At 39.6% G+C, this 18,236-nt stretch overlaps 5 protein-coding genes across 7 annotated transcripts in view; 2 read left to right on the forward strand and 3 right to left on the reverse strand.

Moving 5' to 3' along the window:
• Positions 1–801, reverse strand: part of Hmgcl (hydroxymethylglutaryl-CoA lyase) — a 2,960-nt gene extending 2,159 nt beyond the window's left edge. The window contains exon 1 of the mRNA XM_011507818.1: positions 691–801. The gene's annotated coding sequence lies outside the window, so the exon portion shown is untranslated. The remainder of the gene's footprint in view (positions 1–690) is intronic.
• Positions 1–4,144, forward strand: part of LOC105368733 (SET and MYND domain containing, arthropod-specific, member 8) — a 9,194-nt gene extending 5,050 nt beyond the window's left edge. Inside the window, exons 2-6 of the mRNA XM_011507819.1 lie at positions 2,642–3,007; positions 3,156–3,290; positions 3,407–3,593; positions 3,657–3,927; positions 4,041–4,144. Coding sequence (XP_011506121.1) covers positions 2,648–3,007; positions 3,156–3,290; positions 3,407–3,593; positions 3,657–3,832 — 858 coding nt within the window. The 5' untranslated portion in view covers positions 2,642–2,647 and the 3' untranslated portion in view covers positions 3,833–3,927; positions 4,041–4,144. The remainder of the gene's footprint in view (positions 1–2,641; positions 3,008–3,155; positions 3,291–3,406; positions 3,594–3,656; positions 3,928–4,040) is intronic.
• Positions 4,145–4,172: 28 nt separating this feature from the next.
• LOC105368734 (zinc finger CCCH domain-containing protein 13) lies at positions 4,173–9,751 on the reverse strand. Of its 2 annotated transcripts, none has more exons than XM_011507820.1 (9): positions 9,035–9,751; positions 8,833–8,908; positions 8,346–8,743; positions 6,303–8,048; positions 5,875–6,177; positions 5,296–5,775; positions 4,884–5,176; positions 4,655–4,769; positions 4,173–4,444 (listed from the first exon to the last, which is right to left on the reverse strand). In XM_011507820.1, exons 1-9 carry the CDS (start codon positions 9,217–9,219, stop codon positions 4,354–4,356), a joined length of 3,687 nt encoding a protein of 1,228 aa, XP_011506122.1. In that variant the 5' UTR covers positions 9,220–9,751; the 3' UTR covers positions 4,173–4,353. The 2 variants fall into 2 exon arrangements, with proteins under 2 accessions (XP_011506122.1, XP_011506123.1); XM_011507821.1 differs by having other exon boundaries at positions 6,303–7,895; positions 9,035–9,750.
• A 1,218-nt stretch (positions 9,752–10,969) lies between these two features.
• On the forward strand, positions 10,970–13,614 carry Mo25 (calcium binding protein Mo25). 2 transcript variants are annotated; one of them, XM_011507823.1, is made up of 8 exons: positions 10,970–11,279; positions 11,879–11,985; positions 12,059–12,226; positions 12,439–12,557; positions 12,638–12,806; positions 12,927–13,091; positions 13,168–13,272; positions 13,370–13,614. In XM_011507823.1, the coding sequence occupies exons 2-8, from the start codon at positions 11,884–11,886 to the stop codon at positions 13,550–13,552; spliced, it is 1,011 nt and encodes a 336-aa protein (XP_011506125.1). In that variant the 5' UTR covers positions 10,970–11,279; positions 11,879–11,883; the 3' UTR covers positions 13,553–13,614. The 2 variants fall into 2 exon arrangements, with proteins under 2 accessions (XP_011506125.1, XP_011506124.1); XM_011507822.1 differs by lacking the exon at positions 10,970–11,279 and having other exon boundaries at positions 11,869–11,985.
• A 759-nt stretch (positions 13,615–14,373) lies between these two features.
• The window catches only part of LOC105368737 (protein abnormal spindle), a 7,665-nt gene continuing 3,802 nt past the window's right edge, over positions 14,374–18,236 (reverse strand). Inside the window, exons 8-11 of the mRNA XM_011507824.1 lie at positions 15,808–18,236; positions 15,145–15,329; positions 14,958–15,077; positions 14,374–14,864 (exon numbers count right to left, since the gene is read on the reverse strand). The exon at positions 15,808–18,236 is cut by the window's right edge and continues 6 nt beyond it. Of these exons, the coding sequence (XP_011506126.1) occupies positions 14,598–14,864; positions 14,958–15,077; positions 15,145–15,329; positions 15,808–18,236 (3,001 nt within the window). The 3' untranslated portion in view covers positions 14,374–14,597. The remainder of the gene's footprint in view (positions 14,865–14,957; positions 15,078–15,144; positions 15,330–15,807) is intronic.

An 18,236-nucleotide genomic window follows, 5' to 3' on the forward strand; every position in this document is an offset into this window, starting at 1 on the left:
CACACACACACACACACATATATATATATATATATATATATGTACATTAGTTTTGCAAAATTATGATTAAAAAATTCGAATAAAAAATACTTTTGCTCTGATATATCAGTCACGAGTCAAAATACGTTAGGAAATGTAAGCATGCGTAAGAATGCATATAATTTGCTAAACCTAAACTGTGTTAACAGATATTTATTCGATGATTATTAAATTAAGTTTCTTTTCTATAATTCATGCAAGTTCTTTAAAAAAAAAAAAAAAAAAAAAAAAAAAAAAAATTTTTTTATTCGTTTCACTGTTGTTTATTTGTCTAGATTTATAAGAGTAGAGTCTCGTCTGTATGTACATATTTCTATGCACACCTGCATGTTTTCCCATGCTACAATAGCATGTATCTATATATAATTCACGTATTTAAATACTAATTTACTTGCATGCAACTTACATGTACGTACGCGAATTCACGCATACGTTCATTTCTTACATACGTTGAAAAAATGTACGTGCTTGTTTTATGCAAATGAATTCGCGTACACGGCTTACTCAGGCCCATGCATAAAAAAAAATATATATATATGTATAAGTATGTGCGCGCGCGTGTGCATATATGTATATATCGTCTAGTAGAAATTACAATGCGTACTTATAAATTAAAATAGTCACCATAAATTTGAAGATTTAAATTCTTACTTAATTTATCTCCTAGTATTGTAACTTTATGTATGGTGTTGATAGCGAAGATCGAAAAATCATTATAGAGACAGTAAGATTGATCGGCATTGAGACTCGGGCATTTACTGATTATTTATGGCTTATGCCTTATACTTTAGGTTTATCACGCTTCGAGCGCCAGAAGCGGTAAATTTAAAACTGAATACGACACCAATTATAAATTGTATATATAAATTGTGATATTTAATGAAAATATCGATTAAACGATCAATTTTTTACTAGTTATCATTATAGATATTCAATTCCAGCGTATTTAATTATTCTGTTCAATTGAAATGTAAAAAACTATACTTATGAATTCGAAAAAATATGCAAGTTTAATGACTGTGGAAAATTTACAATGATTTATAATTAATCACATAATTATAGCAGTCTTGCGATTCTAATTTTATTTAATAACTTTTTGTTATTAATGTTGCTAAGAGAGTATTCGAAAATATCTGAAAGCCTTAAATTAGTTTCATAACCAATTGGATATGAAATGTGAAATTAGCTAAATTTAGCCAATTTCAGATTATGATACTATGCACTTTCATATATATTAGAACATAATTATGTCTATAAGAATAAATTTTATATAATATTTCCACTAAAAACATTTGTAGATTAAAATTTTATTTAATTCTTTCTAATTCATTCGAAACACAACTCTTAATATTTTAAATAAAAAGTATATTTCACACACATACAAAATTATACTTTCTATAAAAAATGACTGTATAATTATATTAATTATTAAATGACAGTTCTTACAATAATTCTTAATTTTTAATTACAATCATAAAATTAAAAATAATAGAGAATTATTAATAGTTTCGTATATATATATATATATTTTTTATATAAACAATTAATTATTCACCATTAATATCGGTTTTACGAATATTACTATTATTGTTAATAGTGGCATTATATATTAAATGTAAACAGTAATTTATATATATAAATTTTATAAAAGAAACAGTATAGAATATTATAATATAGAATATTAATGTAAGAAATTAACTTGATAATTTTTATTCACAAATAAAATAAATTTTTTCTAGAAAAATATAAAAAATTATATCATGCTTCATGCGTAACAATTTATTTAGTTATAAAATGAAGATAACTCGTAATTATTAATAGAGTAGAGTTTTCATTGACAAATATTTATAAAAATGAAGAATCTTCAAAATTTTATTCCCAATTTGTAAATATTTGTAAAATATCATAATAGAAATTATACTTTTTTTTTAAAAAAACATTCATCATGAACATTAATAATACCCAATGAAATCCCAATTTTCATTAAATATTATTACTGCATTATCGTACATGCCGCTAATTAGTTACAAGTACAATCTAATTAGTTACGCTAATTAGGCACGTTTAGTTGAGATCCTAGAAAAAATTCGCAAAATGTTCTGTCACAAAGATAATGTTAAACATCGGCTCGACAATTTTCCCTTGTTGAAGAAATGCAGAAAATATTTACACTTATATCACAATGATTTGAAGAAGTAAAAATAAGAAAAAGGAAAGACAACATTGGATATTAAGTTAGTGTGTGCATTGAAAAAAAAAATATATATATATATATATATAAATATATATAAATATACTCCATATAAACTACTGTTTAAATTGGTACGAATAAAGTATAGACATTTGATATATATGATTTTTTATCGTAATAAAACCGATCAGTTAAAAAAAAAAAGGAAAAAAGAAAAAAAGATTTCTTAACGATATTTGAGAGTTAATTAAATATTTTCATTCCGATATCGATAAATTTCAAATAATATTCCAAATAAATGGCAGATAAAATCACTAAGTAATATATCGCATTGAGCGGAGTGTATTCGATTGCGAATAATTTCAATTTCGATAATAATGTAAAGTCTTGATAATCTAATTTTTAAATTAGGTCGAGATGCTGAAGAGAAATGTGAAAGGAGTATTAAAGACGGAAGATGAGATGTTTATGCGACGTGTTTGCGGAGTTATGGATACGAATTCTTTTGAAAGTGCTGTTGTGCGTGACAACTCGTCGACGAGTCTCCGCGCTCTTTTCCCTCTGGGCGCCCTCACGAATCACCAGTGCATTCCCAATACGAGGCACATCGTCGATTCCAAGGGGGAATTGTATGTGTATTCCACGACGTCGATCGCCAAGGGCGAGGAGATCACAATGACTTATACCGATGTGCTTTGGGACACGTTAATGAGGCGAAAATTTCTCCGAGCGACCAAGCATTTTTGCTGCTGCTGTACCAGGTGTTCCGACGTCACGGTATGCTCATTCTATACTTAGTTATTACACAAATGCTTGGATCATAAATTGTACAAATTGTTTAATCGAATATATGCGCGCATAGAGACTGCATAATATTTATCTTCATTCCAAAGCTTAATATTCATAAATATTTTAATGACAATAGGAATGTGGCAGTTTATTAGGAGCGTTATATTGTGCCGAGGACCAATGTTTTGGTAATTTGCTGCCCGATGATCCATTGTGTTTCAATAGTGCTTGGACTTGCAACGAGTGTGGCCTGGTTATTAAGAATAAACAGGTATCTTGAAGATTCCACCTTCTTTTCTTCGATTCTTTTTTCTTATTTCTAAAGCGTTACAATAAGGATAATCGGGAATATCTGTTATAAGAAATAATTTTCTCTCTTACTTACAGATTTCCTCGATTAGGGCTGGCATAGCAGCAGCAATCGAGGAAGTTTTATATACAAACCCGCGACGAATCTTAAGATTTATACAGAGGGAATTGAGTGTATTGATTCCTGCAACAAATTACGTGACGATGGAAATGTTGTTTAGAGTCGTATCGTTATTCGGACGGGTTAATGGATTTACTTGGCAAGGTATAGATATAAATAACAAATTTCATTAAAAAGTTAATAGCTCTAATGATTATTGTATTGTAGAATTGAGCGACGAGGATTTAAACATAAAAATACAGTTTTGTAATACACTAATTGAATGCTTGGAGAAATTAAATTGCGGCGATTATACGAAAAAAGGTATCAACGACAATGTTTCAGAATTTTTTTTCTTGTCAATTAATGTATCAATACTTGTACAATTAATGTTGTATCTTTAGGCTTAATCTTGTATGAATTATATTGCACGAAGGTTGAAAAATTTAAATAAGCACCAGCAGGAAAGGAAAATTTGTATGTACCTACGAATCATGAGGTAATATGTAAAATTATGCTATTAAAATATATAGAGAGGGAATCGAATGTATTAGATTCCTATATATATATATATATATATATATATATAAAAAAAACTCATAATCTTTTCAGATCAACCCTACCGTAAGCGATGACATTTTGCTGGAAGCAATGAGAATTTTGAAAAAAGATGTTGTAGCACCCAACGATTATCAGAAAATGTATGCTGAAAAATCATTGATTGCTTATAAAAAGCAAGAGTAATGGAATATAAAGTCAAAAAATTATCTGTAAAAAAAAAAAATTCTTATTTAAAATCCGAGGTGTGTATAATACAGCTTTTCACAAACATCGTCGAGCTTTTACATCATGTACAACCATTCTTGAAAGTACAAAGTCTTCCAAAATTGCATATAAGCATTACCAAACTCTTTATACACATATCTCATGCTGTTTGTTCAAGAAGTAATTTGGCTTCTTCGTATAAGCTCGTACAAGGTTTAAGATTCTCATCCACGTCAACATCGTTCTTACTTCTGAAAATAAAATAATAATATATATATACGCGTGTAGTATGTACACATATGCATATGTATATGGACATTGTGGCGGAGTGGGAGGTTGGGATAGGATAGAATTGGGAATAAAAGAGGATATAACAGATATATAGAATATAACAGAGTTTTTAGTTTCGGTATACATGTCATGGAATCTTATAGAATTACACCTGATACCATAGAAATTACCTGTACAATAAATCATCATTGCTTATTAATCTATACGTTGAATTTGGTAGGAGCTGCTTTCGTGCTAGTGCTGTATGTACAAATGCCACATTGTCGAGAAGTAACTTACTGGACTCTATAAAATTGAAATTAATTAAGTGCCAGGGGCGAAGAATTGGGGGCCCGTAGGTCACAATTAGAAGAAAAAAAAAAGCAGAAAAAAATATCAATAATAAAATGTACACTCTACCGTTATCTGTATACTTTTGAAAAAGCTTTTCCACTAATTCTTGACCCGCGGCTTTCACGGAGATTCCAATGCGCTGGAAAACTGCTCTGCACTGCCAACGATCTTGAACATTATCATGACTAGTGGCAATGGGGCGCCTTGGCTGAGATTCCTTCACGAGACTTTCCCAATCGACTCCCAGGGCGTCTCCCAATCCTTTGCAACTGGTTTTAACATCTTCTTCCAGCTCGCCGTCGGAAATCTCTTCAAAGTCCATCGTTTCCATGCTCTCTTCCTCAATATTATTCTTGTTGCTGTAATCGAAAGGTAGGGGAAGGGTGGTGAATGAGCGAGGCCAACGAACGAGTCGCCGTTACGGGCGAATGGCGAATAGGGTCGAAGGGCTAATATTGGGAGGGCCGACTGGTGATACCTGTAGGCCTCCGTCGAATCCTTATCTTTCGCGAAGACAGCGTCGTCCACGGGCGGCTTGGGCGACAAATGCGCCTGCTCTTGACTTTTCACCGATGCCGAGTCCTTCTCCGTCTCGCTGGCTTTTTTAACGCTCGCTTTGCTCTCCGTAACTTCCTCCTCCATATTAAGAATGTCATCGGGATCGTCGCTGATGTCGCTGAGGTCGCTCTCCGTGTGTAGCGTCGGCAGTGGCTCGTCGGCGCAGCGCTTCGGCTCAGGCGGGGGCGGGGGCTCCTTAACTTCCGGCTTCTCCTTCGGGAACAGCTTCTTTTGGAAGCTGTCGGCCGACTTTTCCCGGCTCCTGCGTGGCCTGCCCTCCGCCAGCTCCATGAGCTTCTTGTTGATTGGCTCGTCCTTCATGCTGTTGTGGAGCGCCTGCTTCGCGGCGTGACTCGGAAGATCCTCGCGCCTCTCCGGAGTGCCGAAGGGCCTGCGTTTGCTAGAAGAGTGAAACACGCGGAGGTTTAACGAGTCTGTTGGCCGTTGGCCGGTGATGGGTGGTTGGATCGCGCGAGGGGTCAGCAGCCAGTTCACCGACCAGTGCGCCGGATCCGTGAGCTCAAGTTCCTTGATGCGCTCGTTCCTGTAGGAGGCCCGCATGTGCAGCGCTTGACTGTCCCACTTCCTGGGCTCGCCGGTGACCTTCCACTCGGCGATCGAGCTCTCGTATCTCGCCGACCACTCCTCCTCGTGCGCCTCCGACCGGGGCAGACTCTCCCTGTCCCACATGGCGCGGCCTCGCCACTCCCTCTCCTCCCAGTCATTGGGCGCGTATGGTCGGTCGCGCCCCGAATGCTCGAGCTCGTGATGCACCTCCCAGTTGTCGCCGCTCGACTCGTCCCTGTGACAGTTAACCGCGCGCACGTTAAATCAATGTTAAATAAGCGTTAAATTAACTCCACCGCAATTCCGCTCCGTCACCGCTCCATCGAGCGAAGGAGCATGTCCGTTTCGGGGTGAGCGTACCTGACGGAAGCCGGCCGGATCTTGTCGCCGGCGTACAGCGGATGATGGAGCTCCTCGAAGTTGCGCTCCGGCTGGAGCGGGTACCTCGGCTGCCCGCGCTCCTCCACTCGCTGTCGGCGCTCGTTGAACGGGCTGTTGTAGCGACGCGCCTCCACCAGTGGCTTCCTCCGCTCGTCCTCGTGGCCCCGATGCTCCCGGTATTCGAGATGCTGCTGCGGCTCCTCCGGCTCGTCCCAGTGCTCGGGAGGGGCTGGGGGCGGCGGCGGCGGGGGCGGCGGCGGTGGCGCCGGCCGCGCGTAGCCCCGTTCGAAGCCGCGCTCGAGCTCGAGGGCGCGCCGCGGGCTCTCTCTACGCTCCTGCAGCCGCTCGAGCTTCAGCGCCTCCTTACGCTCGTCCCGGCCCTCGAATCGCACCCCGCCGTACCTACGGTGTCGCTCCCTCTCCCTCTCCCTCTCCCGCTCTCTCTCGCGCTCCCGCTCCCTCTCTCGCTCCCTCTCGCGTTCCCTCTCCCGCTCCCTCTCGCGCTCCCGCTCCCGCTCTCTTTCGCGCTCCCGCTCCCTCTCCCGCTCACCGCGCTCGCGCTCCGCACGCTCGGACTTGTGGAGCACCTCGAAGCGCTGGGAGACGCGCTCGCGGTCTCGACCTTCCGGGGCCTTCGGCTCCGGCCGCTCCTTATCGCGCTCGGGCCTGAGTACGCGCGAGCCCTTATCCGGGCCCGACTCCTTTAGCCGCTCCTTGTAACGCGGCCCCTTGTCGAGGGTACCCGCGCCACCCTGCCCGGACTTGCCGGTGTCGCGTTCGGTGCGCCTCTCCTCGCGCTCCTTGTCGCGCTGCTCGCGGCCGACGAGTCGCGGGTGGCCGTGCTCCTTGAGCCGGCGCTCCCTGCTGCGCTCCCTCACCGAGCCCTTCCGCTGCTCGTCCGTGTTCAGGGCCTTGGGCTTGGGTGGCTCGAGCTTACGCGAGTCCTCCCGGTCCTTGCTGCGCTCGCGCTTATGGGAGTCGCGCTCGCGCTTGTCGAGCTCGCGCGACCTGCTCGAGCCCGGTGCCTTGTCCTGCTGGCGCGACGCCACGGAGTCGTGCTTCGTGCGCAGCTTGTCGGGGCTGCGACTGCGCTTGGACTTGGCCGAGGAGGAGCCGTCCTTGAGGTACTGGTGCTTCAAGCGCTCGATTGGCGGGCTCCTCGAGCGCCTCTCTCTGTCCTTGGAGCGGGGCTTCGAGCGCTCGTCGCCCTTACCTTTCTCATCGAGGAGGCGCGGCTTGCCCTTATCCATCTCCTTTCTCTCCGTTCTGTCCATTCTGTCCATCCTGTCGCCCCTATCGCTCCTCTCGCCCCTATCACCACCGCGCTCCATTCTCTCCGCCCTTTCTATTCTATCCGCTCTGTCGAGCCTGTCTATTCGATCCAACCGCTCGATTCTGTCGGCAATCTTTTTTTGGCCCATCTCCTTCGCCATTTCATCCGCCTCCCGCAGTTTCTTATGATGCCTGTCCTTATCGGACTCCCTGAGCTTCAGCTTCGGCGATTCGCTTCTAGTTCGTTCTTTAGCCTTCGCTGGCGTGCCGTGTGATGCTGCAGATAATGGGGATTTGGCTCTAGGTGTAGAAATATGTTTATGAGGTACAATCGAACTGTTTGCTTTCTTAAAGGCTTTTGGAGGGGTATCTTTCTTTGGGGACATTTCTATTTTTCGTTTCTTTTTTGGAGGCAATTTTTCATTTTTTCCTCCTAAGCGCTTTAACTTTAATCTGCAAATGAACAAGTTAATTATTGCCAAGTGAATTTTCAAATTTTTTAATTACACAACAATATTAACATGTTATTCAGTCGTTACTTCTCTATCTAGCACTTTAATAATACTTAAGAAAACAAAAACAAAAACAAAAACAAAAACATAGTAAACACAGAAAAAACGAAAAAAAAGGAAAAAAAAAAGAAATGAAAAAAAAAATCAAAAAAGCGTTTAACGCGGATTTTGCCTTATTGGCTTAAGGCAGCATCGTGACTTATGTCCGCATATCGCATAATGCAACTCAAAAACTTACTTTTTCCTCCTGTCTTTGTCGTCTTCGAATTCCGGCGAAGCGCTGTGCTTTGTTTTCTTGAACTTCTTAACCTTTTTCCTCGAGTCGGACGTCGAACTGGAAGACGAATCTTCGCTACTGGAGCTGCTAGTACTGCTGGATGAGCTCGAGCTGTGCGAACTGGAAGACGTGCTCATTGCCTTTTTCTTATACTTTATCTTATCCTTTCCATGCACCTCTTTATCCTTCTTCATCTGTAATTCCAATTCTCTTTGCAAGAGCTGCCTTCGCCTCTCCAGCACCTTCTCGTCTTCGTACTCCAAGTCTGTCTGATTCCACTCTTCCAAATTCAAATCCGGGCTATGCGAGGTTGTTTTCACAATTTTAGATGTAAGGCGCTTAAAAGGATCTTCGATGAGCTGTAAATCATCACAGGATACATTAGTCGGTGCCCTTAAGATCGCAAATACTCGCCCATTCATACGTCAACTTAATATTTAATATTTACCAATGAAGGATTTGCAGGTGCATTATCCTTCTTCACCCGCTTTGAAGGACTTATTAGTATATGCGTGTTTGCATATCTGAAATCATGATTAATATATATACATTAATATAATGCTTAGGAAGTTCCGAGGAGGTCGCAATTTTATTGGCCTAACGAGGAGTGGGAGGCTGCTAGGATCGACGAAATAAAGGGAATAACTCACTTGCAGTTCTTTCCATACGAACAACTGCCATTAACTGCCCAATTTCTACAGTAATCTGAAGCGTTTTGAGCGGCTGTACTGACCGCTGGTTTAGTGCCCAATCTTTCGAAAACACTTGGACGCCGAGAGTCAATGTTACATTTCGTAGGGTCAACCGTTATTTTCCTTATGTTTGACTTTGACATATTATCACCATAAATGAAACGTATTTCGACAATGGATGCACATACTTTCGCTTCCCTTTTTCGAATTTGTTTTCTGTTTACATTTAGCCGTAAAATAATGAGAGAGGGCCGAGCCACATTTAGCTAGTCCCGTTGTTCCCTTATAAAATTATATCGACCAAGTACCCCAAATATGTATATAAACGTGTATATTTAACGAAAATCCGTGCTGGAAAAACTCCGTCACGCAACAATGCAGCTATGCATCGACGTACATAGCCTAACAATCGCAAGCATATGATCGAAGGGAGAAATACTGCCGCCAGTGTGGCCAACCTACCGTTGGCTGCACTGCCCCTGCCAAATTTATACTTCATTGCAGAATTTTAAATTATCAGCTGACTCGAACTTGATAAAGTGCGTTTAAAAGCCATTGGAGGCATTAAAAGACAATACGAAACAAATTGCCGTGAGCGCCTTCCCAATTCCCAGGTTAAGATTACTCCACTCCCTCGGACACAAAGAGTAACGTACCACAATTATAATTTGCCATTGAAGTTTACCATTGTTTGCGCGCGCGCTCCCCTCGACGCACGCGACGAGTCGATCAAATCACGCGCGCACCAAGTCTCGACAGCCTCCATTATTAGAAAGCCGATTAGGTAATTAGGCAGTCGATCATCGCGACGGCAACGATCGCAAAGTGGGCGGCCGCTACTTATCTCTTATCGACCAAAAGCCGCGAGGCACGACGAATCGGCGGCGGTAGAAGCTCGACTCCAGCCAATGCGCCGCCGAGATACTTTGCGCGCCACACGATGACGGCTCGGATCTCATAAAGAAGCATACAGAGAGAGAGAGAGAGAGAGAGAGAGAGAGAGAGAGAGAGAGAGTGAGAGAGTGAGAGAGGGTGAGAGAGATTGATAGAATAAGGCACAGGAGCTTGACAAGGAGTACACCCACCCAGCGTAAATATAACGCTGGAGTGGACGCGTAGGCTGCACTCGACGATACGCCTCTTTCTACACATACAATATATGCCATATGCATATAAATAAACTCAATAATGTATGCATCAGCTAATGCTAATAATGCAGATACGTAGCCGCATAGATATTGGCATATGCTTGTGTTCGTGTGAAGGTGAGCTAGTCATGCACGAATTGGAAATGTGTACGTGGCCGTGAGAGGGTTGAGAAGGGATGGAGTCCAAACTATTGGGTTGGACCGGGGACTCTCGAGTTCTCCAGGGCTCAGCTTCGACGACTTCTCCCTATTCAGGTCGCGAGATTAACCCCTATAAGACTTCCGTTCCTGGCTTATGCGATGCGCTAAAGTGAGCGAGTCCCTCGCGCTGGTCGAATGTTCCGCGTATATCACGATTTTGAATATTGCGCCGCTGGAAAAGGACGATAAGGAGGAGGAGAAGGAGAAGGAGAAGGAGAAGGAGAAGGAGGAGTTGGAGGAGGAGAGGAGGAGGAGGTGGAGAAGGTGGAGAAGGTGGACCAAATCCATCCAAGTAATCGAGTTGCTGCTGCTGTTGCTGCTGTTGTTGCTGCTGCTGCTGCTGCTGCTGCTGTTGCTGCTGTTGTTGCTGCTGCTGCTGCTGCTGCTGCTACTGCTACTGCTGTTGCCGTCGTCGTCGCTGCCACCGCCGCTGCCGCCGCCGCCGCCGCCGCCGCCGCCGCCGCTGCCGCCGCTGCTGCTGCTGTTGCTGCTGTTGCTGCTGCTGCTGCTGGCTGCTGCTGCGAGCTGCGAGCTGCGAGCTGCGAGCTGCGAGTGCGAGCTGTGAAGAATCTGTTTTGAGAGGCGCACCGCGCACGTAGCTTTTCGTGTCGCTCGCTCGTGGGGATTGCCGATATTCGTCATCCTTGGCAACGAGTGCGGGTTCGCTGACGAGTGTCGAATCGCGAGTGTCGCCGTTGCTGTCGCTGCGCTACGCGGGTCGCAGTAACGTCTGTCTCCTTTGGACTCACGTCCCTTTTTATCTTACTAATGAATTGCTAAAGGGACGGACAACGAGCCGCAAGTGCCTCCAAAGCAACTGCGTACATTCTAACGGATTAATTGGCGATTGAATGGTAAGGAACAATGTTGTGCGAGCGTTGCATAACGCAAGCTTACTGCGTATTCCCACTTTTCTCTATTAAACATAGGTTATATTATGTGTGTATGTCTCATGTTTATATCATGACGATCGTCTTTCACGACTTAATCTACCGTACGTTTGTCAATTAGAACTCGGACTTGTCATTTCCAAAACTCGAGTAATGCGAACTTTGTTTCCGCATCCTCATTGTTTACAATCGTCCAAGACGTTTATTAATTTACTTATCCGTACCATCGACGATTTATAATTCTTGGCATTATTTGTATTCAAATAGAAGCTCGCTTTGAAGTATTTTTAATTATTTGCACGGACGTCGTGGTCGAACTTGGTGGCTATTTGATTTGTTGGCATCGTCGTTTATAAAAATTCTAGAAGGACAATCGAGTTGATACGATAATGAGGCGATACGCTTCTTGATGATTAGATTCATCCGATTGATGTTTTCTGACTTTTGTCAGATTTAACGAATGCATGCAAACCATATTGTTAATTATCTAATTTGTCGTAATATTAGCAAGCGTTTAAGAATTTAATCGATTAATCTACTGCTAATTGTAACCATGTTTGAAGAAATTATGCCTCTGTTCGGGAAATCCCAAAAAAGCCCAGCGGAGGTGGTGAAGGCTTTAAAAGAAGCAGTTAGTGCATTGGAGCGAGGTGATAAGAAAGTGGAAAAAGTAGGTTGGATTTATCATTTTATCTTTATTCGTTTATGATAAAGGTAATAATACATATGACAATTTCTTCTAGGCGCAAGAGGATGTTAGTAAAAATTTGGTGCATATTAAAAATATGCTGTATGGAACTGCAGAGTCGGAACCACAAGCCGATATCGTTGTAGCCCAATTAGCGCAAGAATTATACAACAGTAATCTTTTACTCCTTCTTGTTCAAAATCTCAGTCGGATAGATTTCGAGGTACGACAGACTTATTAATATTACATTTGATATGTGTATATGTATGCATATGAAATTTATCTTTGCGATGTCTTAACAGCTTAATGTGAAACGTTTTAAAAATCTATCGCATGAAAAAATAAACGTCATTTTATCAACTCGATAAGTGCTTAGGCTAAATTGACAGTCTCTGCAATTATTTACAAATTTCTACATTTAATAATTAATTTCAGGGTAAGAAAGACGTTGCCCAGGTATTCAATAATATATTAAGAAGACAAATTGGTACGAGATCTCCTACTGTCGAATATATTTGTACTAAACCAGAAATTTTGTTTACCCTTATGTCAGGGTGAGTCGACTTAGACGTTAAGACAGTTGTTACAACAATTACTAATATTACTCCATTAATACAGAAACGAACACTTTCAGATACGAGCATCAAGATATCGCTTTAAATTGTGGCACCATGTTAAGAGAGTGCGCTCGATACGAAGCATTAGCCAAAATTATGATTTATTCGGATGATTTTTATAACTTTTTCAGATATGTTGAAGTTTCAACGTTTGATATTGCTTCGGATGCCTTCTCTACATTTAAGGTTATTTATATAACTTCATTTTACAAGACAATTGATTAAAAAATGAAAAAAAATAATAATAGTATATATATATATATATATATATGTATATCTAAAATCTATGTTTTAACTATGATACAGGAACTTCTCACAAGGCATAAAATTTTAAGCGCTGAATTTTTAGAAGTTAATTACGATAAAGTTTTTTCACACTATCAGAGGTTACTAAATTCAGAGAATTATGTTACACGTAGGCAAAGTTTAAAATTATTAGGAGAACTTTTATTAGATCGACACAACTTTACCGTAAGTCTCGTGTATCTTAGACATAAGGCACGATATTTAAGGCCATTTTCATCTTACGTAGCTTTCTCTTCCGCAGGTTATGACGCGATACATTTCTAATCCGGATAATTTAAAATTAATGATGAATATGCTTAAAGAGAAGTCTCGCAATATACAATTTGAGGCCTTCCATGTTTTTAAGGTGAGTGCATACTTTGGGAAATGTCGGTTATTTTTTAAACACAAATTTTGGAAAATTCTTATCCGCTATAATGAGACACCTTTATTAATAATCGTAGGTATTTGTTGCTAATCCAAATAAACCTAAGCCAATTCTGGACATATTACTACGCAATCAAGAAAAACTGATAGAGTTCCTTACACGCTTCCACACAGATCGCTCCGAAGACGAACAATTTAATGATGAAAAAGCTTACTTGATTAAACAAATCAAGGAGCTTAAATCTGTACATGAGAATTAAATTGGTACTTTTTTACACTGTTTTCCAGTAGTTGTGTAAATAAAATTTACATTCACGATTTATTATTGTAATATTCAAACTCTTCGGACATTAGAATACTCTGCTACCTTCCACAATGAAATTGACATTTAGTGCTCGGTGTATAGCAGCTACAAAACACAATTATCGACAACAACTCCCCCCCCCCCCCAATATTATTGAAATTAATAAATTTGTTGGAAATTAAATTATTAAATAATATAAATAGAATACGGTAATATAAAATGTGCCTAAGCCATTTTTACGAGCCTAGTTTGCAGCAACAAACACGCAATTAGAATAAAACTTAAAATACCTACGCGCTTTAAATTTACGCCTATTTTCATACGATAGATATAAAGCATTGAAAATTTCATACCTACGAATTATATTGTATGAAAAAGCAGAGTATCGTTAAAACAGGATTCACAATTTTTCAAAAAGTACAACTTTCAGATTAATTGTAGCTGCTGTACTTTGTTTTTATACATTGGATTATCTGTTAAATGCAGCAAAATGTATTACTTATATCGATAGGCATCTCCTGCTTCATTTTATGCTAAAATTTATAATCACATGTATATGTATAGAATTGACTGTTAAAATGTAACGCCAAAACAATAATTATTGTTTATTATATTTATTGCAATAAAAATATTATTAAAAAAAATAGATATCAGTATTTATTTATTTATTTATTATTATTATTTTTTTTTGTTTGTTTGTTTGTTGCCTATGTATATATGTATAGAGATACAGAGAGAGAGAGAGAGAGAGAGAGAGAGAGAGAGAGAGAGAGAGAGAGAAGAAAGAGTTTATTAAGAAAATATTTGTAATCTGTAATTAATCGCTAATACTTTACAAAATCAATCGATAATCAAATATTCATCTACATGTACACAGGCTTTTAAAAAATGTATACTTCTTTCCTCATGTAACAATATTAAGAATATTTCTTATCGTTTTAATAATAACGTAACTCAATCATCTAATGCGTATGTTTCAACTGCACATTGTAAGATTGTGTTCAGATGGAGAAATTAAAGGATCGTTGCAAGTTCGGTGTTGGAAGAATATTTAGAATGTTTAGACGCGAGGCAATGGATGTTATGGCTTGAGAAACACTGTTAAAAATACGCGGACGCTTATGCCTTAGTCCCCAATCGGGCTTGGGACTTGGCAAAGTATCACCTTTAATTTTGGGCACGTTGGGCGTGATTCTTGTCAATTTTCGATTAATCGACGTGTATAAAGAGCTGAGTAAATACTTCGTCCGAGAGCAATTTTGCACAGCCTACAATCAATGAGATTTCATCATTAATAAATGTATTTCAATCGAATCGTAAATCTTGTTGTTAAAATGCTCAAAATATTAAATTCACCATACCTCGGCGTATTTCGTATTTTCAATGAGGACCCATATTAGCGTGGCAGTGTGTAAAAATAAATCATCCTTCTTATCTGCCGATATGGTCAATAGCCTTACTAGCACCTCGATGTATTCTTCCTGTGAAAATGTTGATGAAGTTATGCAATGTCAAAACTTTACGACGATAATTATCTTTAATACCCACCTTGAAAACGTATGCCGTCGTTGGCTTGAACTTGGCTAGAGTCAATAAAATGCTTATGTCTTTTAGGCAAACGTCTAACCAAGGTAACGATCTATTAGCTCGAGTTAATATATCGTACAATTTGGAGACTAAATTTAATTGGCATACGTTGATGCAAGCGTTCGGAGATAAACGTGTTATTATATCTGCAAGAGAAAAGATTTCTTGAGGATTTGGGATTAATTGGCGTGCCAATTGTCTATTTTGGCTGAAATCAAATCCCATGTCCGACCGCGTAAGACTAGTTGTAGTGTAGTGCGCGCCCAAAGAGTTATTATTTTATTTAAAAGTGTCGCGTGCGATTCGTTGATCGCTTAAATAACTTAAATAACTCGCTTAAACAACGAGTGGATAAGCGATTAGGAGGCAAAAGAATTTACTTTACTTATGCGACAATGTTAAAATGCTGCTGCTGCTGCAAAAAAAAAAAAAAAAAAAAAAAAAAAAATTTAACGATGCTTTTTACCGCGATTACTCAATTACGAGATTAAAATGCCAAAACACCGACGCTTTTATAATCTTTCGTTATTTATCGATCACCTTCAAATGCGAAATCGACGGCGTATTTTTGTTTTTTTTTTGTTTTTTTTTTTGTTTTATTTTTATTTACAAGCAAGCATTTACCTAATGATGCTAAGCAGATCGATAGCTGGCCAATGTTGGAGGCATTCTTAAAGATTTCGATATTCTCTTGCAATCGGAAGGCGAGCGTAGCTGACGGGACGGCGGCTTCGGCTGCTTTTTTCGCTCTTTCGCGTAACATTGCCATTCTTTTGCTCGCCATTAGGCGAACTTTGTACCCCCTCCAGACGGCTTGAATCTTAATTGCAGCTCGGCACATTCTATCGAACTTAATTCTCTCGGCAATGCGAACGCACCGCTCTTTAGAAGCATCGATCCACCAATTTTCTATCAATGTAACCGCCAATTTTTCCTTTACCTTCAAAAGCTCCAATTGACGTTTACGCAAAATGCATTTCCACCACTTTTGAATCCTTACGATTGCCAAAACTCTATTGCGACAGTCGTTTCTTACTTGTAAGGCGAGCTTTCTCGCGCGATATCGCCTTTGCAATACAATCACGGCATCTTTCCTTTCACAATATTGAATCTTACAAGCTCTCATTTTACATATCGAGCGCCAATATCGTTGGATCTTTAGTGCCGCGTCACTTTGTCTTTCAAATTCCTTAATTTGCCGCTCAACTTTCAATAATTCATGTTTTCTCCATTGTCGTTGTATTGTAATTGCCGCTTCACGCTCCCTCGTATACTTCCTCAATTGCCGATGCATTCTCCATTGACTTTGTATCTTAATAACGTTACTTCGCAAATTCAGGAATTTATGGCGCGCATTTCTCACATCGATCGATAACCTTCTCCATCTTTGTATAATTATCGCTGCCTGCTTTTTCCTCTTATAATCCGTCATTGCTTTATACGATCTCCAGAATTTTTGGATCGTAATGGCCGATTCTCGCAATTTTTTCAATTTTCTCCTCTCAAGTTTGACCATACAATTTGCTCGGTACTTTCTTTGAATAAAGATTATGAAATACCTACGACGTATGTACATTTCTCGTGCCTCTTTTCCACTTTTCAATGCTCTCCACCTTCGCTGTAAAACCATAGCGGACGCGTTTCTTTTAATCAGCTCTCTATAACGTCCTTTCTCCTCTATCATCCTCCACCACGATTGAATTTTCACGACACAATTTTTCAATTGTAGATACTCTTGGCGCTCTCTTTTCATAATAATTTGCGCTCTCCATCGTCGCTGGAAAGCGATAAGTGTGCTTCTAGTAGCCGAATATTGCACTTTAATGCCTCTTCCAATTAATGTTGCGAGCCACCGAACTTCAACGATCCTTACCGCAACTTTCAATTTCACGTATTCATCTCGTATCACTCGTGACGCAATAATATTCTTATACCATAATTGAATTTTTAAGACGGAAACCTTCTTACATTTATAATCTTTTATCATTAATTTCATTTTCCAATTCTTTTGGAAAATTATTGCGGAATTCCTGATTTTTAAGTAATTCGAACGTTCCTTCCTACTTAAAATGACCCTTCTCCACCATTTTTGTATTTTAATGCAGTTTTCACGTTGGTTTTTGTATTTTTTTAACGCGACAGCGAATCGCCACCACGATTGTATTTTAAGGCACGATTTTTTCTTATTTTTATAAAGCTGAACGTCTTTCTTAGTCACTCGATAATGTCGCCATGCCCTTTGTATAATTGTAGCATTACGCCTTTGTAAAAGAAACAGTTTCCTCTCCTCGGATACGGTCTTTCTTAATATCCACAACTTTTCAATAAGTCTGACAGAGTTCTTTAGCGCAATAAAATGGCTTCGATGTCTCTTTGATACGAGATAATTTTTCCACGATAGCTGAATAAATTTAATAGCACTGAGTTTCCGTAGATAAATTATTCGTTCTGATCTTGCCAATAAGTTTGCCCGCCATTTATTTTGAACGAAAATAATGGCTGTTCTTTTACATTGATAATCTTTTAATGTTTGTTTAGCTAAACAACAGGCTCTCCACAAATTTTGAATTTTAACCGTGCCTGCTTTAAGCTTAAGATAATTATTTCTTTCATATTTCATTAGACATTTGGCACGCCAACGTTTTTGTATGCTAATTACAATTTGTTGTTTCTTTTTGAATTCATTTACGTACGGTTTTGTCGAATAAATTCTCTTCCACCATCTTTGAATTTTAATAATCGACGCTTTCGTACGCTGATAATTCTTCTGAATTTCTTTAGCTTCTCTTTTTAATCTCCAATATAATTGTATTTTACTAATAGCTTTGGTTTTCTTTTGTAATTCCCGAGCGTACTCCTCTCTTAATATCTGCAGTTCTCGTCTTGCCAAATAACATTTCCACGCTTTTTGAATGACAGATGCGGCATTACGTCTTCTATTTCTTAATATGTTTTTAATATAAACATACCATAATTTGGATCGCCACCAACGTTGCAAAGTTTTAGCAGCATTTTCAAACCTAGGAGCTTGAAATTTGTATATAATTTGCCAA

Source organism: Ceratosolen solmsi, unplaced genomic scaffold (genome assembly GCF_000503995.2).
Source record: "Ceratosolen solmsi marchali unplaced genomic scaffold, CerSol_1.0 scaffold1, whole genome shotgun sequence".
In the NCBI taxonomy this organism is placed as follows: Eukaryota; Metazoa; Arthropoda; class Insecta; order Hymenoptera; family Agaonidae; genus Ceratosolen; species Ceratosolen solmsi.